The sequence below is a fragment of the Salmo salar genome, chromosome 04 (genome assembly GCF_965601325.2).
Source record: "Salmo salar chromosome 04, fSalSal1, whole genome shotgun sequence".
NCBI classification, from domain to species: domain Eukaryota; kingdom Metazoa; phylum Chordata; class Actinopteri; order Salmoniformes; family Salmonidae; genus Salmo; species Salmo salar.
The window spans coordinates 19,905,893-19,923,977 of NC_138294.1; the positions used below are offsets into that span (position 1 = coordinate 19,905,893).

The 18,085-nt window shown below is 44.9% G+C and overlaps 1 protein-coding gene and 1 long non-coding RNA gene across 2 annotated transcripts in view; one reads left to right on the forward strand and one right to left on the reverse strand.

Annotated features, from left to right (window-relative positions):
• The window catches only part of LOC106610210 (FRAS1-related extracellular matrix protein 2), a 71,100-nt gene extending 56,390 nt beyond the window's left edge, over positions 1–14,710 (reverse strand). The window contains exons 1-2 of the mRNA XM_045716570.2: positions 9,452–14,710; positions 9,013–9,102 (exon numbers count right to left, since the gene is read on the reverse strand). Coding sequence (XP_045572526.1) covers positions 9,013–9,102; positions 9,452–14,489 — 5,128 coding nt within the window. The 5' untranslated portion in view covers positions 14,490–14,710. The remainder of the gene's footprint in view (positions 1–9,012; positions 9,103–9,451) is intronic.
• LOC145878608 (uncharacterized) lies at positions 973–4,696 on the forward strand. The gene is made up of 2 exons (XR_014392098.1): positions 973–3,594; positions 3,763–4,696. It is a non-coding gene; the product is annotated as an uncharacterized LOC145878608 (long non-coding RNA).
• Positions 14,711–18,085: the final 3,375 nt, after the last annotated feature.

Here is an 18,085-nt window from a genome sequence, read left to right on the forward strand (position 1 = left end):
TAATCATATATATACACACACAACACTGAGTGTACAAAACATTAAGAACACCTGCTCTTTCCATGACATAGACTGACCAGGTGAATCCAGGTGAAAGCTTTGATCCCTTATTGATGTCACTTGTTAAATCCACTTCAATCAGTGTAGATGAAGGGGAGGAGACAGGTTAAATAAGTATTTTTAAGCCTTGCAACAACTGAGACATGGATTGTGTATGTGTGCCATTCAGAGGGTGAATGGGCAAGACAAAATATTTAAGTGCTTTTGAATGGGTATGGTAGTAGGTGCCAGGCGTACTGGTTTGAGTGTGTCAACAACTGCAACTCTGATGGGTTTTTCACGCTCAACAGTTTCCCATCTGTATCAAGAATGGTCCACCACCCAGAGGACATCCAGCCAAGTGTGGGAAGCATTAGAGTCAGCATGGGCCAGTATCCTTGTGGAACACTGGAACACTGTTCTGAAGGCAAAAGGGGTGCAACTCAATATTAGAATGTCTTGCACACTCATGCCATTTAGCAGACACTTTTATCCAAAGCAACTTACACTCATGCTTGCATACATTTAACGTATGGGTGATCCCGGGAATGGAACCCATTATCCTGGCATTGCAAGAACCATGCTCTACCAACTGAGCTAAATGAAACGACTAAGTGGTGTCAAGATTCTTAGTGAATCCTAGCAGAATGTACGAACGTACAAACTGAGGGAAGGCGTGATAGAAGAGAAGAAGAGAGAGAGGAAAGGAAAGGTGCATCTGCTAAATGACTCAAAAGTAAATATAAATGAAAGAGAGGATAGATACTGACGTTATAGCTTAAGACATACAGATGTGGGATCTTAATTTGATCACCCTGTTGCAGGATAACTTTTTTGCGATGTAGGACATTTAAAACATGTTGTGAATATGAGGTTTGAAAAATGCTTCTGACATTTGTAATTTACACTCCGAAATGTCAGACTTAATTTTCCCTTACGAAAAAAATGTATCCACCCCTACAAAAATTTCTATTAATTATAAAAAATTATTCACATTTCATGTTGCTGAATGATTATTTTCCTGCTGTAGCAAACTGGCTCAAATTAAGACCCTACATCTGTGCAGAACAAGTGTGCAAGTGACACATCTTTAAACAGACAGCGAGAGAGTAGAATATAATGGAAAGTACAGAATATAAAGACACTTTTAAAAGAAAGTATGGGGAGCAGCAGACAGCTTTGCCATATGGAAGCAGATATGAATAACCTCTAGGGGGCATACATCACAACACCAACACTCTCCCAACACTCTCCCAACCCCAATAAATCTATCTGCCCCGTGTCAGGAGGCAAGGAGAGAGCGAGAGAGAGGGAGAGGAAGAAGCCTCCGCCTCACAGTCACAGTATACATGAAGGTAGACCTTAAACTGGCACCAGGGGACAGTAAATCGTTGGCCGGCTGTTGACATGGCTGACAGGTTAGATCCGAACACACACTTAGGAAGTCATGGTGCCTGCTGTGTAAAATGGCCGTGACCCACTCAAGCCTCATTCACTGGCTCTCACTGCCTCGACAGCACTCAAACCTACAGTACTGTTATGTGCTGTGCACTAGCCCTTCGGGAAACAAATGTTTTAGCATGGGAACAACTATGGAAAATCATACATGCTCTCTCTCTATCGCTCTCTCTCTTTCTCTCTCTAAAAAATACTATTTCCCTCCTCTGAAAAAGTGGCATTCTACCCCTCTGGAACAGAACAGGGGGCTGTAATGCAGTCAAACGTTCCTAGCTAAGTATTGGCTTTGATTTCTGGGGGTTGTGAGTGGGGTCTGTGGGGGACTATGAAAGGGGATACTGCCGGTCCTGGAACTCTCCCAGTCCCATACACCTGTCTACTAGTGTTCCAACTTCACTTCCAGGTATGTCTGTGTGTGTGGCAGGAGACGGGAGTCTTGAAGGCAGGAAGCACATTCCTTGTTCCCAGGAATGATCGCATAACACTGTTACCTCTTCCACTGGTCTACTATCATTCCCCATGCAGCAGGAGCCTGGAGTGAAAGGGGAAGCTACCAGATTATAAAACCGAGAATGATTCCACTCTATTCAACACAGGGAGGCTATTTTCAAAATACAACCAATTAGCATGACTATATATGTACATTTTGATCATTGCTATTGCTAAGAAAACTAAAACGGCACGACCTCCTCTTGCATAACCTATTAACCTTGGGAGAGTTTGCCTGGATCTAATATTCACTATCTACTCACTAGCCTATCATTTTCTTAACGAGCACTCTTAAAACAATCTGATGTAGACTTCCCATATCTATCTAACTACCTGGATGAGTTTAAAACTCTGATGCAAGACTCTGTTCAGGAGGAGGGTAAATTGTTATTGTATTGTTGTGCTGATTGTATTGTATTGTTGTGCTGATTGTATTGTATTGTTGTGCTGATTGTATTGCATTGTTGTGCTGCTTTTATTGTATTGTTGTGCTGCTTTTATTGAATTGTTGTGCTGATTGTATTGTATTGTTGTGCTGATTGTATTATATTGTTGTGCTGCTTGTATTGTATTGTTGTGCTGATTGTATTATATTGTTGTGCTGCTTTTATTGAATTGTTGTGCTGATTGTATTGTATTGTGTTGTGCTGATTGTATTGCATTGTTGTGCTGCTTTTATTGTATTGTTGTGCTGCTTTTATTGTATTGTTGTGCTGCTTTTATTGAATTGTTGTGCTGCTTTTATTGAATTGTTGTGCTGATTGTATTGTATTGTTGTGCTGATTGTATTGTATTGTTGTGCTGATTGTATTGTATGTTTTTAATGTTGTAATGTTTTATTGATGCTGCTGTCTTCTTGGCCAGGTCTCAATGGGCTTTTCCTGGTTCAACAGGTAAAAAGACAAAGGAGGAAGAAAAACCCTTCAGAAGTCTGGACGAGTCTGGACGAGTTTAAGGGGTTACTACTAGCCTCTGGCAGGGTAGCCCTGGCCTGATGGACCACTCGTCTGTAGACAGTCCTGGATGACAGAAGAGGAGTAACCCCAACTGACAGACTGAACTTCATTATTGGGATAGAGCTCAGAGGCTAGTAATAGTTGTGCCATTAGACTAGTTTATTTTGAAGAAGATCTATGGAAATGGAAAAAATACATCTAGCCTTTTATGATAGAATGACACTGCCTTTCATCCAAGCACCTGGTCATAAACCTATTATCACACAGGGATAGTCAACAACAACAAAAACAGTGTTGAGGAAACATTCAAAGGTGGCCATTTTGAGCGAGGCAGAATTCCCTCCCTTCCAGGTCAGGGCTTTGCTGTGTCTTTCAGCAGGATTAGGTGAAGGGACGGAGGGCTGATCAATAATCAGTTATCGGTGTAGTGAATGTAATAATACCGCGTCCTCCTAACCCTAACCGTTCTCACCTGTTCTAACAACTCCTCCTTGAGTCCATCACTCAACGAAGAGGAAATCTCTACACAGCCATATGCCTGGAGATGAGGGAGTAGGTCTATACCTCAGCTCACCTTCTCCATCAGAGTCCCTCATAATCTCCACTCAGAACAGAACCAGTGGGCTGGTTGGGTCCTTATGGGCCTCAAGGGGTAAGGTATTCCCTCATCAAATAATACATTAAGGCTTGAATGAAGGGAACCTGTCTGAGTTTGTCACTTATGATTCAGTCAGTCTGCTTATTGTTGTATAACATTGACATCAGTTTCTAAACAACCATTTCCAAAATGCATTTACATTTTTTAATTGCTACTCCACAGGGCTGACTGATGATTTACGCTTTCCTCCGTCCATCGGATCTCCCCGAAGGGTGAAAAGTTAAACAGGCACTCCGCAGGGCCTCCCTCTGGGGTCCTGACAGAAAAAGGACAGCATATGCTACCAGGACTTGGAATGTGGCCACTGTCCATTTCAAGAGACAAGACTTCCCGCAGTGTGGCAACTGCTGACCCCTTTCTTGAACAATGCAGAGACACTGGGAAGTCATCACTAAACCCCCACACACACACACAGCCATGCTATGGGTAGAGCCGCCGCTGCCTCTGTGTCTCTCGACACCTGCTGGGACTTGGGAATACTTCCTCCCCTCTTCCTCCCCCTTCCTCCCTCTTTCATCCCCCTTTCCTCACCCCATCACCACCCTCTCCACCATGGAGACTGTAAGTCTCTAAAGGTAAGGAGATTGAGTGTGTACCCATCCATCGCATGCAAGACTGTGTAACTTGCAAGTGTGTGTAGCTTCCCACTTTTTGGAAGCCAACCACTCGATTTCATCTCTACGTTAGATCGGCATCGAACATGTCACCCTCCCTTGGAGAGGGTGTGACCTCGACAATTTATTGTTAAAATGAGAGGCTGCTTGGATCTTTAATTTAAAGTCTCAATGTAGACTTTTATCTTAAGCCATTCCTGTGATTAATGTGATTTTGCTATTCATTGTAAATGTTTTGTAGACCTATGTAGCCAAATTGTATCAATGATCGTATGCTATACATTCATGTTTTTTACATGTTATTGTTATATATGATAATTAACTAATGATATCAGGCCAAACCCGGCCATGATTACAGACACCTGTGTGTGTCCTTTGACACTATATAAACTAGTGGCCCGCAGTGTTTGTCATTATACCCTGATGAAGACAGCTTGTCTGTCTAAACGTTGGATATTAGGTTATTAAATTATTGCATCTGAGCTCCTAGAGTTTGCGGCTCTTCTTTTTTATGTGTAGCTTGACAAGACTTCTAATCTTTGACACATATACTGGTACAGAAAATGTAGGTACAGTATGTATTGAAAAGGGAGGATGCATACCAGACCGCTACACATTGGTATTGGCTGACTGTCTGGGGAGGCTGAGGTCCTGTGTTGCTAGGCAGGTTTGTGATGATGTGTGTTTAACAAGCCTGTCCCTTAGAAAGCTATGGGATAAGCTATGGGATGCCTCCAAAATGGCACCCAATTCTCTATATAGGGCACTACTTTTCAAAAGTGCTGTAATACGAAGGGAATAGGGTGCCATTTGGGATGCAGCCAGGGAGTCTGGTGCACTACATGCATCCGCCTGGCAGGTATTCTAATCCATTTAAAGGGTGCTAATCACTGCTAGCCCTTTCCTACAGTCAAATGACCTTGTGGCCTCATGGGTGGAATGTTATTCATATTTTTCATAATTTCATAATGAATAAACATGATAAAAAATACAAATAAACTGAAATGACATTTTTTCTATGTCAAATAGTTTTGTTATTGTGACGGAACAAAGGGCTGACACTAGATCAATAGTCAGATGCAAACTCCAAATGTAATACATTTCAACTCTATATCTGACATGGTACAGGTGTCTTCTTTGTTTAAGCCCATAACCATGTGTGTGAGTTGTATACTTTTGTTGCAAAGTAGATTTGTTTAAGACTACCAAGAATCACTCTGTATGACCCTAAAAGGTTAAAGACAGCTGCAACTATCAATGTATCTGAAGGTCTATTTCCTAGGGTGGCTGGAGTCTCGACAATTTTTAAGGCCTTCCTCTGACACCGCCTGGTATAGAGGTCCTGGATGGCAGGAAGCTTGGCCCAAGTGATGTACTGGGCCGTTTACACTACCCTCTGTAGTGCCTTGCGGTCGGAGGCCGAGCAGTTGCCATACCAGGCAGTGATGCAACCAGTCAGGATGCTCTCGATAGTGCAGCTGTAGAACCTTTTGAGGATCTGAGGACCCATGTCAAATCTTTTTAGTCTCCTGAGGGGGAATAGGTTTTGTCGTGCCCGCTTCACGACTGTCATGGTGTGCTTGGACCATGTTAGTTTGTTGGTGATGTGGACACCAAGAAACTTGAAGCTCTCAACCTGCTCCACTGCACCCCCGTCGATGAGAATGGGGGCGTGCTCGGTCCTCTTTTTCCTGTAGTCCACAATCATCTCCTTTGTCTTGAGGTATGCTAATGCACCGAGGTATGCTAACGCTTCATCACCACTTCACACATAAAGGTTATGCTAACACTATGCTATGCTATATCACTACATTCCCCTCAAGGTGAGGGATGAGGGGAGAGCTTCATTCAAAGGAATTAATTCAGGATCTCAACATACTATTGAGAGTAAGAATAGTAGAATACACAAGGTGCAATTTCGACATTTGGTTGTGCATAAGCAGTTTTTTCTCATTATGTCGGTCACTGACAGTCACTCATTTAGCCCATGGCAGCTAACAATTTTTCGATTGGTAAGTTAGTCCATTCAACTATTTAAACTTGTAGTAATCATGGCCGAATAACGGCAAATGTGTAGAATTGCAGGAAATTAACTTTAAAACTAAAATAAGTCTCTACACTCTCGCATAGGGCCCCCAATACGGCTAGGGCCGGCCAACCTCCACTCCTGATCAACACCCAGGGGAAATACCCTGACCTCTCGCTCTTTCTCTTCTTACCCATAACACATTATTTATGACATGTTTCAATGCAGCAATAAAACTCTACAGGGAGACAACGCAGCCATTTTGACTATTTTCTAGGTGAATTTTGCACACTTAGGGTGTAAATAGTATTAGTTTTAAGGTATTGTTCATGGTCACTTCTGCTGCATACATTTATTCTATAGAATCTAGAATGTCCAGCGCTGTTTCTCACACACATAAAAAAACACAAAACTTTTATGTGCATATTTTTATGTGCATATTCGCTGACCAACAGAATGCTGTGTCAACTTATTCCTACATCCCAGTAACAGACTTATGACTCAGGCAATTGTTGCCTTTTCATGCCTTTATTTGATGTTACTCGGTGTGTGTGTGTGTGGTGTGTGTCCTACCAGCCCTGACTCAGTGCTCTGCACATGTGAACCGTAGTCAGACAGAAACAAAGTCACATTAGACAGATGGCAGAGAGGTATAGAGCCAACCCTGCACCTGGTTCAGATGTGCTGGCTGGAATCTCAAACAGAACAGTGGGACAGACTACACTACAAACACAGGGGATTGTGGAGCTAATTGAAGCCCTTGTGTCCCCTTCCTGTCGTAGCCAGACCCTCAATTACAGACAACCCTGAGAAAGAAAGCCTATTATCCATTAAGGCTATACTGTCTGAGAGCGACAGCCATTTATGGCCATCTGGAATTCAGCATGTTCTGCTTTAGCAGAGTAAGAGGAAGTGTCCATCCAAAACATATGGAAACTTTGGGAAGACCCATGCATTAAAAAAATTGAAATAATTAAGAAAATAAGTCTCAGTATTTCAGCATGTGTGGATCGGGACAGTACGGGAAAAGAATTCCTTGTTGTGCAATATCTTCATAAACTAGTTAACAACCTTTCTCCCACTCTGTTCTCACAGCCAATTCTCTGTCCTAACAGGAGAGTTAATTACTGGAAGTGAACACTAACATGAAGATAAAAGGGTTAACTTAGTAGGGGATAAACTTGGTGAAAACAACAAGAGGAATTGACCAAAAGGCCATGACACCTAAACCCTCCGTGGCCAACAACCATGTTGATGATGATGATGATGCTAGCTAGCTAGTCCTCAATCCAGCATAAATATAGCCCAAACTTTTCTTACAGTGTGTCATGGAGGGATGCATTTCAAAACCTCAGAATGTGTTAAGCATTTACAGCTGATGTTAAAATAGCAAAGCATGCCCCCATCCCCACCTGCTTTATTTTGTTACTTTGCTTTGCATTTGCTATATATATCCATGATGCGGGTAAAGTAGGTCCATAATGGTACTTTGGACGAAGTGAACCATAACAAAGCGCAAACGAATATCCAACAATTGATTAATTTCAAAACTCTACAGTCTGTGTGTGATGCACAAATGTGTAGAATATGTAGAATATACTTTGAAACCAAAAACATATTTTATGATATACATGCTTTATTTACTCCAATAGTTGAAATCTACCGACAATAGGATAGAAAAGCTACGTTATATAGACACTAACATCAAAATCATGCATATTAATTACTGTATACTGAAAACACCAATAGGATTGTCACAATAGAAATGCAACCTGTGTGGATAGTTATGAAATCCAATAAGGTACGGTTCATATGACATCGAACCAAAAGTTAATTTCCAGGGGAATATAAATACACACAGCTACTGAAATCTAAAGCCTCCCAAGCAAAAGATCCCTAGAGAAGGTAAGGAATGGATCTGGCAGCAAAACGCAGAAGACCATATCGGATGGTGACGACAAGTCAAACAGAAAATAGAATCCAAAAAATAGAAGCACTTAAAACGATTCCATGAGAATTTTGGATTGTGATGCAAAACCTGCTAACTTCACTATGAAATAGTTACGTGTGTCTGAGAAGCCACACGTTTCTGTTCCACTAACCTAGAGAAGCAATGAAGCAGGTCAGGACCGTAACAGTCACCTTGATCCTTACAAAACTGCTGCTCAAAATTAGTAGTTTCCTCTACACACAGGGTCAAAGGCTCAGGATATTCTCATTTATCTAGGATCGATTTCCATAAAAACGGACATATGGTTTGATGAATTCTTGGAATGCCTTGAAGGCATTGAAGGTGGCAAATTTGGTTTCATGCTATCACTTCAAACACTGAAGGAAACCCAGGACAAAAACCACAAAGGAAAACCCCCATTGTTCATGATACAATAAAGTTCAGAGCTTTTTTAATTGCCGGGCGTTCCATCTCTTTCACTCCTAACACACCCAGGGACACTGTTTGGCCCATGTCCCCACTGACCTCTTCCATCCCTTCTTTAAACCCCCTTTAAACCTGCCACCCTCAGCGGTGGGGCGAGGAGAGAGAAGGGGCTCTGTGCTAGCTGTCAGTCATGGCGAACTGCGTTTAAGTCTTTGTGATGCAAACACTGGAGATTGACAGAGAGCAGGAAGATTCAATCTCAAAGAGACGTTCAATCTGAAAAGAAGGCTGAAGCCGAAAAGAATGCCTACAGGCCGTGTGATGTAAGTCTGCAGTAATGGGAAACTACAACGTCAATGAGCATGAGGTTCAAAAATTAAAAAAGAGGGTCTTACCTTTATCTTCTACTGTGAAGTAGAAGATATCACTTGTGGCGTTGCTACCATCAAGCAGCACGTAGCAAATCTTCATTTCGTCGATATCAGCTGATGACATGAAAGGGTGAATTGGAAATGTAAGGAGGAGAATGTTTACATTCTTTAGAACATCAGATGATTACTCCACTTTTTACTGAAGGTTACTTACAGCCCTCAGGCATCACTTTAGATTATGTCAAAGACAAAGGCATTACAATAATGATTCTGGCAGGAGTGTGAATACTGGTCTTACTGATATTGTAAACATCATTTTCCCAAAGTACAGAACTTCAATCAATTTAGAATAACATTTTAAAATAGTACATTTGTCAGATTTTAATTGTTTTGAATGTTCGTTCACTTTTTCCTCAATTGTTTTAAAAAATGTTATATATGTAATATTAAATTCTAATCTTACCTTGTGTGAAGACCTTGATGCTGTCATTGCCCAGGGCGGTGTTCATGATGAAGCCGTGCTGTGGGGCCTCGGCCACAGAGTACTTCAGGACTTTGTGAGGACTGTCTCGATCCTCGGACTTCAAGGCCTTGCTGGTGATCAGGAAGCCAAGGTGGCCGCTATGCAGAACCCTTAGGGAGGGGGCAGCCTTGTTGACCAGGATCTGGGGGACCCCATTGTCAATAGTGCTGATGTGAATGGTCATCATTTGAGGCTTACGTGTCTCGTACACGGTATCAGGGAATACGTAGAAGTCGTTGTGTGTGCCGTCGGTGACGGTGAACGAGAAGCTGTCCTCATTGGACTCAGTGCCATCGTGCTTGTAGGTGATGAGGTTCTCGTTCAGGTCCTGCTTGGTGAAGGTGTTGATTGGCTGGGTGCCGTTGAACAGCAACTGGCCATGAACCGGCACCTGGGTGACCACAAAGCGCAGCAGGTTGTCTGGGGTGTCACGGTCCTCCACGGTCAACTCGAATGGGGTGATGAGCTTGTTTTCACCCTCTCCCAACAGCAGCTTGTGGACGCTCAGGACAGGTTTCTTGTTGTCCACGTCTGTGATGGACACTCTGAAGGTGCGGAAGACCGGGTTGTAGCCGTCCGTCACCTCGAACTCAAAGCTATCCATCTTCATCTCATCGTCTGAGGTGTGGATGTAGTAGATCTTGTTGCCGGCCAGCTGCAGCTGGGTGAAGGTGGAGATGGGCACACCTGGGAGGTCAGTGCATTCAAGATGGCCTCTGCTAGGGGCACGTGTGATGCTAAAGCTGAGGAACTCGTCCGGGCTGTTGATGTCAGTGGTGCTGAGCAGGTCAGTGGTGAGAGTCACTTTTCCCCCTTCTTTTAGGGTCACGCCTTTGTTGATAACATCGGGGAAAACCATGTCGATGCTTCCGATGTTGATGTAGAAGTATCGGTCGATAAGGGGGTTAATGCCGTCGGTAACATCAAACTTTAGCAGATCACGGACACCCTCCTGGCCCGTATGCACATACTGGATTAGGTTTTTGTCAACTTCGTCTTGGGTGAAGTTCATGTCGAGGGTGATGTTTCCCACAACGTGTCCGAACTTGGTGATACGCTGGAGATAGCCTTGGCTTGGGCCATAGCGCACAACGTAGATGAGCTCTTTGTCTTCAGAGTCCAGATCAGTAGCCTTCATGACCCTGTTGTTGATTATTTTGGTTTCTCCGATCTCAACCTCCAGTCCGTCATTGATGGCCATTCTCGGTGTCTCGTCATCGACAGGAATCACCATGATGAGAACCTTCTTCTCCACTGTGTGTTTCCCATCTGTGAGCCTAACTTCGAAGCTGTCTTCTTTGGTCTCTGAGTCGTCGTGTTCGTAGATGATGTTGGAGGCCTCATTTATCTGTTCCAAGGAGAACCTGACAACAGGGACTGTGCCCGTTGTAAGCTGCTGAACTATCTTGCCATGCTTGGGGTTTTTTATGATCTCAAACTCCAGTTCGTCCCCTGGAATGTCTGCATCGGCCGCATTCAGGATGGGTGTGTCGATGACCAGACTCATGCCCTCCATCACGACAAACTCACGGATGAAGATCTCTGGTTTCTCATCATTGGCAGGGATGATGACGATGGGGAAAAAGTGGCGATCAGAGAAGTTGATGCCATCGGAGCAACGGAAGGTGAACCTGTCTTCCACAGGCTCCACACCTTTGTGGATGCTCTGGACGTAGTAGATATGACCGAGGATGACATCTTTGAAGCTGAAGGCGGTGATGGCGGTGCCTGCTCTGGACTTCTCAGAACCTGGAGCTGGGGAGATATTCTCCATGTACCCGGATGTTGATTGGACAATAACGGTGCACAGGATGTCATTGTTGTCTGTGTCCATATCCTCAGTCATAACGTGATCCAGAGTAATGACGTTCTTCTCCCCTTCTATCACCACAAACTGCTCCCCGACGCTGACGATGGGTGGGATGCTGTCGACGGGCAGGATGGTGACGAGCACCCGGACTCCTTGGACCTTGTTGCCCCCGACAACCCATTCATCGGACATGTCGGAGATGGTGAGGTTGAAGGAGTCATGCTCTTTAAAGGAGCCGATCTCACCACTAGTGTGGGCATACATCACCACGCCGTTGATGATGTCCTGTTGGGTGAACCTCTCGGCGCGGGCACCGCTCACCAGGATCTCACCGAGCCTGGGGGGCTCCTCAACGATGAAGGTCAGCATGAGGTCGTCAGTGTCTTCATCGTGGCCCTGGATGACGTTGCTGGTGATTTCAGTTGCCCCGTTCTCCAGGACATCGATGGATGCCCCGAGAAGGCCAGCAGGGAGCCTGATGGTGGGAGTCTCGTCATCAACTGGGTTAATGGAGATCTTGATGATGATAGGTACCTCATGGAAGCCGTCGCTGACGTCACACTTGATAACGTCAATGAGGCTTTCCTCCCCGCTATGGATGTAGGCAATATGGCCATTTTCGATGTCCTCCAGGACAAATGTCTCACTGTTCGACATATCGATCCCTAAATACTGCAACTGCCCATAGCGAGGAATCTGGGTCACAGTGAATAGAATATTTTCATATTCTGTGTCCTGGTCGGTGGCATCAAGCTCCTTCTTAGTGATGATGTACGTGCTTCTCTCCTGGCAAGTGAAACCAGTGTTGGTGATAAAGGGAGGCTTGTTGTCGACGGGCTGTAAGAAAATAGTGAATAGTCCATCTACTGTATTCCCAGCAGTATCCTCCACAATGAATGTGAACTGAAGGACTTTTGGAGTGATGCCCAGTTCCTGGTCTGGGGGCTTGTAGGCCACTTTGTGGTGGTTGACCTGCGCCTGTGTGAACTCACTGATCACAGAGTCGGGACTGTCAGTCAGAACAATGTCACCCAGGGGGGCCGGGTTGTTCTCATCTGTGTCTGTGGGGGGCTTGGTGACAGTGTATTTCAGATCCCTGTCATCCGAGTCCAGATCTGTGTAACGCAAAAACGTATTCTTGAAGTGAGTCAGCTCATACTCTTGCACTGTCATGTGAAGCGTGGTCCCTGGGTAGAGCTCTGGTGGGAGGTCATCCACCGGGTGGATTTTAATGGTGAAGGTATGCTCACCGGACTGGTTTGGTGGGTTATTGTCGTCTTGGACGCGGAACACAAACTGATCCATCACAGTGGTGGTGCTGTGAGGCCCAATGTGGCGGTAGAAGAGCTTCCCATCTAGAATGTCCTGCTGGAAACATTCGGTCACCACCTGTTCAAACATCTCATCTGTCTCACTGAACTTCCAGAGAGAGGGGTTAGAGGGAGGCTCCACTTGTCTGAGGATAAGCTCCCCTACAGTGGAGTATGGGGCCTCAAGGATGAATTTAATGGTAGAATCCTCTGAGTCTATGTCTGTGGCGCTCAGAATGAAGGGGGAAATCTGCATGATTTCATTCTTGAAAAGCACCAGGCCGGTGTTTGCATTGATAATAGGGGGTTCATCGTCAGTGGGGGCTATAGTGATAGGGAACAAAAACTCGACCTCATTGCTGCCATCAGTCATTCTAAAAATGATGTTGTCGCTGTAGGTGTCGCTGCCGTCGTGCTGGTAAACCACAATGCCGGCATCTAAATCGGCAGGTGTGAAGAATTTCCTGCGCACGCTGAGCACCGTCAGCTCGCCGTGCTTCAAGCCGTCCACCACTGTGATTTTCACATTGTCCAGGTTATCTTCATCACTGATCTCTAAGTTGTGAGAGCTGGAGAGAGTTCTGGACTGGCCCTCAAACAAAAGCTGCCCTGTGTTCTTGGTTGCTACGGGAGCAAGAGTATTCATAGGCTTCACCACAATCATAAAGGCAAACGTATCAGAGACGGCGCCCTCTGTATCTACAATTTCAAACTCGAGCTGGAAAATCCTCTCTACTTCTGAATCCTCTGACGGAGGCTTATAGGCTATCTTCAAATCTTTAATGTCTCTCTGGTAGAATGAGGTGATGGGGAGGTTCTGATCATCTGTACTGATGATGTAGCCTTGCTGATGGCCCAGGGGGGAAGTAATGTTAAAGATTAAGTCGTCTGGATCAGATTCAACATCCTCGGCAGCCAACATATCACTGGTGATAGCTGTCATCACAAATTGATCAATCTCCATCATCATCATCGCAACAAAACTAGGCTTAGGAGGAGTGTTCTCTGTACCCTCTCTGATTCTAACCATGATCTGGAAATGCTCCTGCATAATGGTGTTTCCCTCATTATCCTGCAGCTCTACCAACATGGGGATATAGTCTCTGTTAGGAGAGTTGGTGGTGGATGTGTGCTTGTAGCGAATGCCTTGCTTAAGAAACTCATCACAGTCCATCATCTGGCCATTAGTGGAATTATTTAAAAGGGTGCCATACCTGGGGAGACCGCCGGCGCCGACCAGCGTGGCGACCTTGCACTGAGTGACACCATCCTCAAAGGAAAAGTCCAGGCCCTTTTTGTCGATGGGGTTGCTGTTGCTGTTGAGCTTGTCCACAGCCAGGGGCATGTTCCTGGTGAGGACCTCCAGCTGCTGGAAGACCACCTCCACCTCCAGCATGAAGGGGATGACCACCGTGTCCGTCTGGGAGTCGTAGCGTAGCTGCAGCTTCACCCTGTCTTTACTGGGGCTCCGGGAACCAAAATGAGTGTATTTCACCTCATCACCGCCAAACGCACAGGGGAACTTCTTAGGGCTAAGCATTCCGGGTTTTTGGGCCAGTGGGTCATTCTCCAGGACCGTGATGGAGCAGCGGTCTCCGGGCTGCACCTCAGTCACCAGGTCATTGACAGGGTCCAGGTACACAGACTTCCCGAAGGGAACACGGAGGCCATTGTTGGCCACGATGATGCTCTCAGCATTATGTCCTTGTCGTTGTCGGTAAAGGAACGCCGAATCAAATTGGTGGTGCTCCGCGTCCACAGAGGAAAAGCAAAAGACCAGAGTGAAAAGCATAAAGAGGCATCTCAACAAATGTGCCTGCCCTTTACAAAGTCCTGTCCTTTGCAGACAACCAGCCATGTCCACTGCCAGTTGCCCTGCAACTTTGTATAACTCAGCAGAAATAAATGTCCTTCAAATCAAATCTCTCCAGAGAAGAAAAAAGATGAGAAAAAGTAAACCCCACTCTGGCAGTTGAAAAGTTGAAGCTTGGGTCTCTTGTTCTCTCTCTCTGCTCCCTCTTTCTCTCTCTCTCTGTCCACACACACTCACACAGGAAAAGTGTAGTTGATCTTATGGTGCAGGTAATACTGAAGCAGTAGACAGTGACAGCGCCCCAAGACTCCTCCCTCTAACAACACGGAGAGAATGCCTCCTGCCCCCAACAGCTAATTTAAGAAAGCACATTGGACAGCCCCTCCAGTACCCTTGCCTATCCCCTCCCTCCCCGCTCTCTTCCCCCTGCCTATCCCCTCCCTCCCCGCTCTCTTCCCCCTGCCTATCCCCTCCCTCCCCGCTCTCTTCCCCCCTGCCTATCCCCTCCCTCCCCGCTCTCTTCCCCCGCCTATCCCCTCCCTCCCCTCTCTCTTCCCCCCCTGCCTATCCCCTCCCTCCCCTCTCTCTTCCCCCCTGCCTATCCCCTCCCAGCCTTCCCTCCTCCTCTATACCCCCCCAGCCTTCACTGTCTCAGCCCCCCATCCTCCTCTGCCCCCAACAAACTACCTAAACCACTCCCCCCTCACCGAAAGAAACCTAAATCATCAGTTGAAGACCTCCAAAAATGCAGTGTCCAGGTTTTCAAGACAACACATGCAGAATTGGCTTTAATGTGGGTCGGGACCCAAAGTGGGCCCTGGGCATGTATGTGAGAGAAGGGTCGCGGGTTATGAAAATTCATCTATAATCACACTCTATTTCTTCTTAATTTGGGTTGTTGGAGGACGATTTTGGTCACGGGAGGAACACATTGATAATAGACCTCCTTACATAAAGACACAGTTTGATATTTAAAGACACAGTTTGCATATTTATTTTGATTAAGGAGGATGTGATGATTTTGTGGAGTATTATGTTAAATATTTCAGATTCAAACACCAGTGCTGATTTAGAGGTCCGCTTTCATTGTGCATTAAGCATGATCAAACATTGAACAGGAGCTTTTGAAGTGCAATGCAATGACACTATGGAACACTGCCGATAGTGCCCTCTATTGGGTAACCTGGTGCAGGTTACATGAACTACGGTTATTGAACTACATTCCAACCAAAATAGAACCAAAATAGAAAACCCCAAAAAATCAAATTTAGTCAGTTAACATGATCAGTTAAATATGAAATGCAAAAAAAAAAGTAATAAGAGTTTTAAAATATCACACACATAAAGTTTTCCTCAGGGTGTTTTCATGGTCAGATATTATGAGGTATAGGTAGGCAGGTAACCTGCCCCATTAGTTTCCGAGACACTTTGAAGTCAACTCGGTGCTCTGATAGGCTATATCATCAGCGATCGCCATGGTCATTTCACATTGTGCTTCACGTGAACAGTGGGGTCTTTCAGAAGGGCCAGGTCCAATGCTAATGAACCGTGACATCTCTCTTATCATAGTGTGGCCTGACAGACAGGCTACCAGAGAATACCCAAAGCCAAGGTCAGTAAAGTAATGTCCTCTTCCTCCCCTCCACGCTATTCCTGTGTTCAGGGGCCCTGGTGTATCACCATACCACAACCCCTCACACCTTGGGGTTAACAAGCTTCTAGTCTATTTTTCGCTGCATGGGATGATATTTGATGAGGTTTAGAATATCATCATACAAAGCATTCATGTTTAATGCAGCAGAAAACACTCGACAACACATGCACAAGGAAAACCTATGCACAAAGAAAACCTTTAAGTGTTGTTCCCAAGACATCCTATACAGTGCATTCGGAAAGACTTTCCACATTAAATTGTTTTATCCCTCATCAATCAACACACAACACCCCATAAAGACAAAGCAAAAACAGGTTTTAATTTTTTTTGCAAATGTATATATAAAAAAAAACTGAAATATCACATTTACATAAGTATTCAGACCCTTTATTCAGTACTTTGTTGAAGCACCTTTGGCAGCGATTACAGCCTCGAGTCTTCTTGGGTATGACTCTACAAATCAAATCAATCAAATAAAATGTTATTAGTCACATGCGCCGAATACAACAGGTGAATACAACCTTACAGTGAAATGCTTATTTATGAGCCCCTAACCAACAATGCAGTTTTAAAAAAATACAGATAAGAATAAGAAATAAAAGTAACAAGTAATTAAAGAGCAGCAGTAAAATAACAATAGTGTGAATATATACAGGGGGGTACTGGTACAGAGTCAATGTGCGGGGGCACCGGTTAGTTGAGGTAATATGTATATGTAGGTAGAGTTATTGAAGTGACTATGCATAGATGATAACAACAGAGAGTAGCAGCAGTGTAGGGGGGGACCTAGGCACACCTGTATTTGGGGAGTTTCTCCATTCTACTCTGCAGATCCTCTCAAGCTCTGTCAAGTTTGATGGGGAGCATCGCTGCACAGCTATTGTTAGGTCTTTCCAGAGATGTTCGATTGGGTTCAAGTTCGGGCTCTGGCTGGGCCAAACAAGGACATTCAGAGACTTGTCCCGAAGCCACTCCTACGTTGTCTTGGCTGTGTGCTCAGGGTTGTTGTCCTGTTGGAAGGTGAACCTTTACCCCAGTCTGAGTTCCTGAGCACTCTGGAGCAGTTTCCTTTTTTATCAAGGACCTCTGTACTTTGCTTCGTTCATCTTTCCCTCAATCTTGACTAGTCTTCCAGTAGCTCCCGCTGATAAACATCCCTACAGCATGATGCTGCCACCACCATGCTTCACCGTAGGGATGGTGCCAGGTTTCCTCCAGACTTGACACTTGGCATTCATGCCAAAGAATTCAATCTTGGTTTCATCAGACCAGAGAATATTTTTTTAGGTGCCTTTTGGCAAACTCCAAGAGGGCTGTCATGTGCCTTTTACTAAGGAGTGGCTTCCGTCTGGCCACTCTACCATAAAGGCTTGATTGGTAGAGTGCTGCAGAGATGGTTGTCCTTCTGGAAGGTTCTCCCATCTCCACAGAGGAACTCTGGAGCTCTGTCAGAGCGACCATCGGGTTCTTGGTCACCTGCCTTACCAAGGCCTTCTCCCCCGATTGCTCAGTTTGGCCGGGTGGCCAGCTCTAGGAAGAGTATCAGTGGTTCCAAACTTCTTCCGTATAAGAATGATGGCCACTGTGTTCTTGGGGACCTTCAATGCTGCAGACATGTTTTGGTACCCTTCCCCAAGATATGTGCCTCGACACAATCCTGTCTCGGAGCTCCACGGACAATTCCTTCGACCTCATGGCTTGGTTTTTGCTCTGACATGCACTGTCAACTGTGGTACCTTATATAAACAGGTGTGTGCCTTTCCAAATCATGTCCAATCAATTGAATTTACTCCAGGTGGACTCTAATCAAGTTTTAGAAACATCTCAAGGATGATCAACGGAAACAGGATGCACCTGAGCTCAATTTCGAGTCTCATAGCAAAGGGTCTGAATTGTTTTATTTTTTAATACATTTGCTAAAATTTCTAAATACCTGTTTTCACTTCGTCATTATGGGGTATTGTGTGTAGATTGATGAGGAAAAACA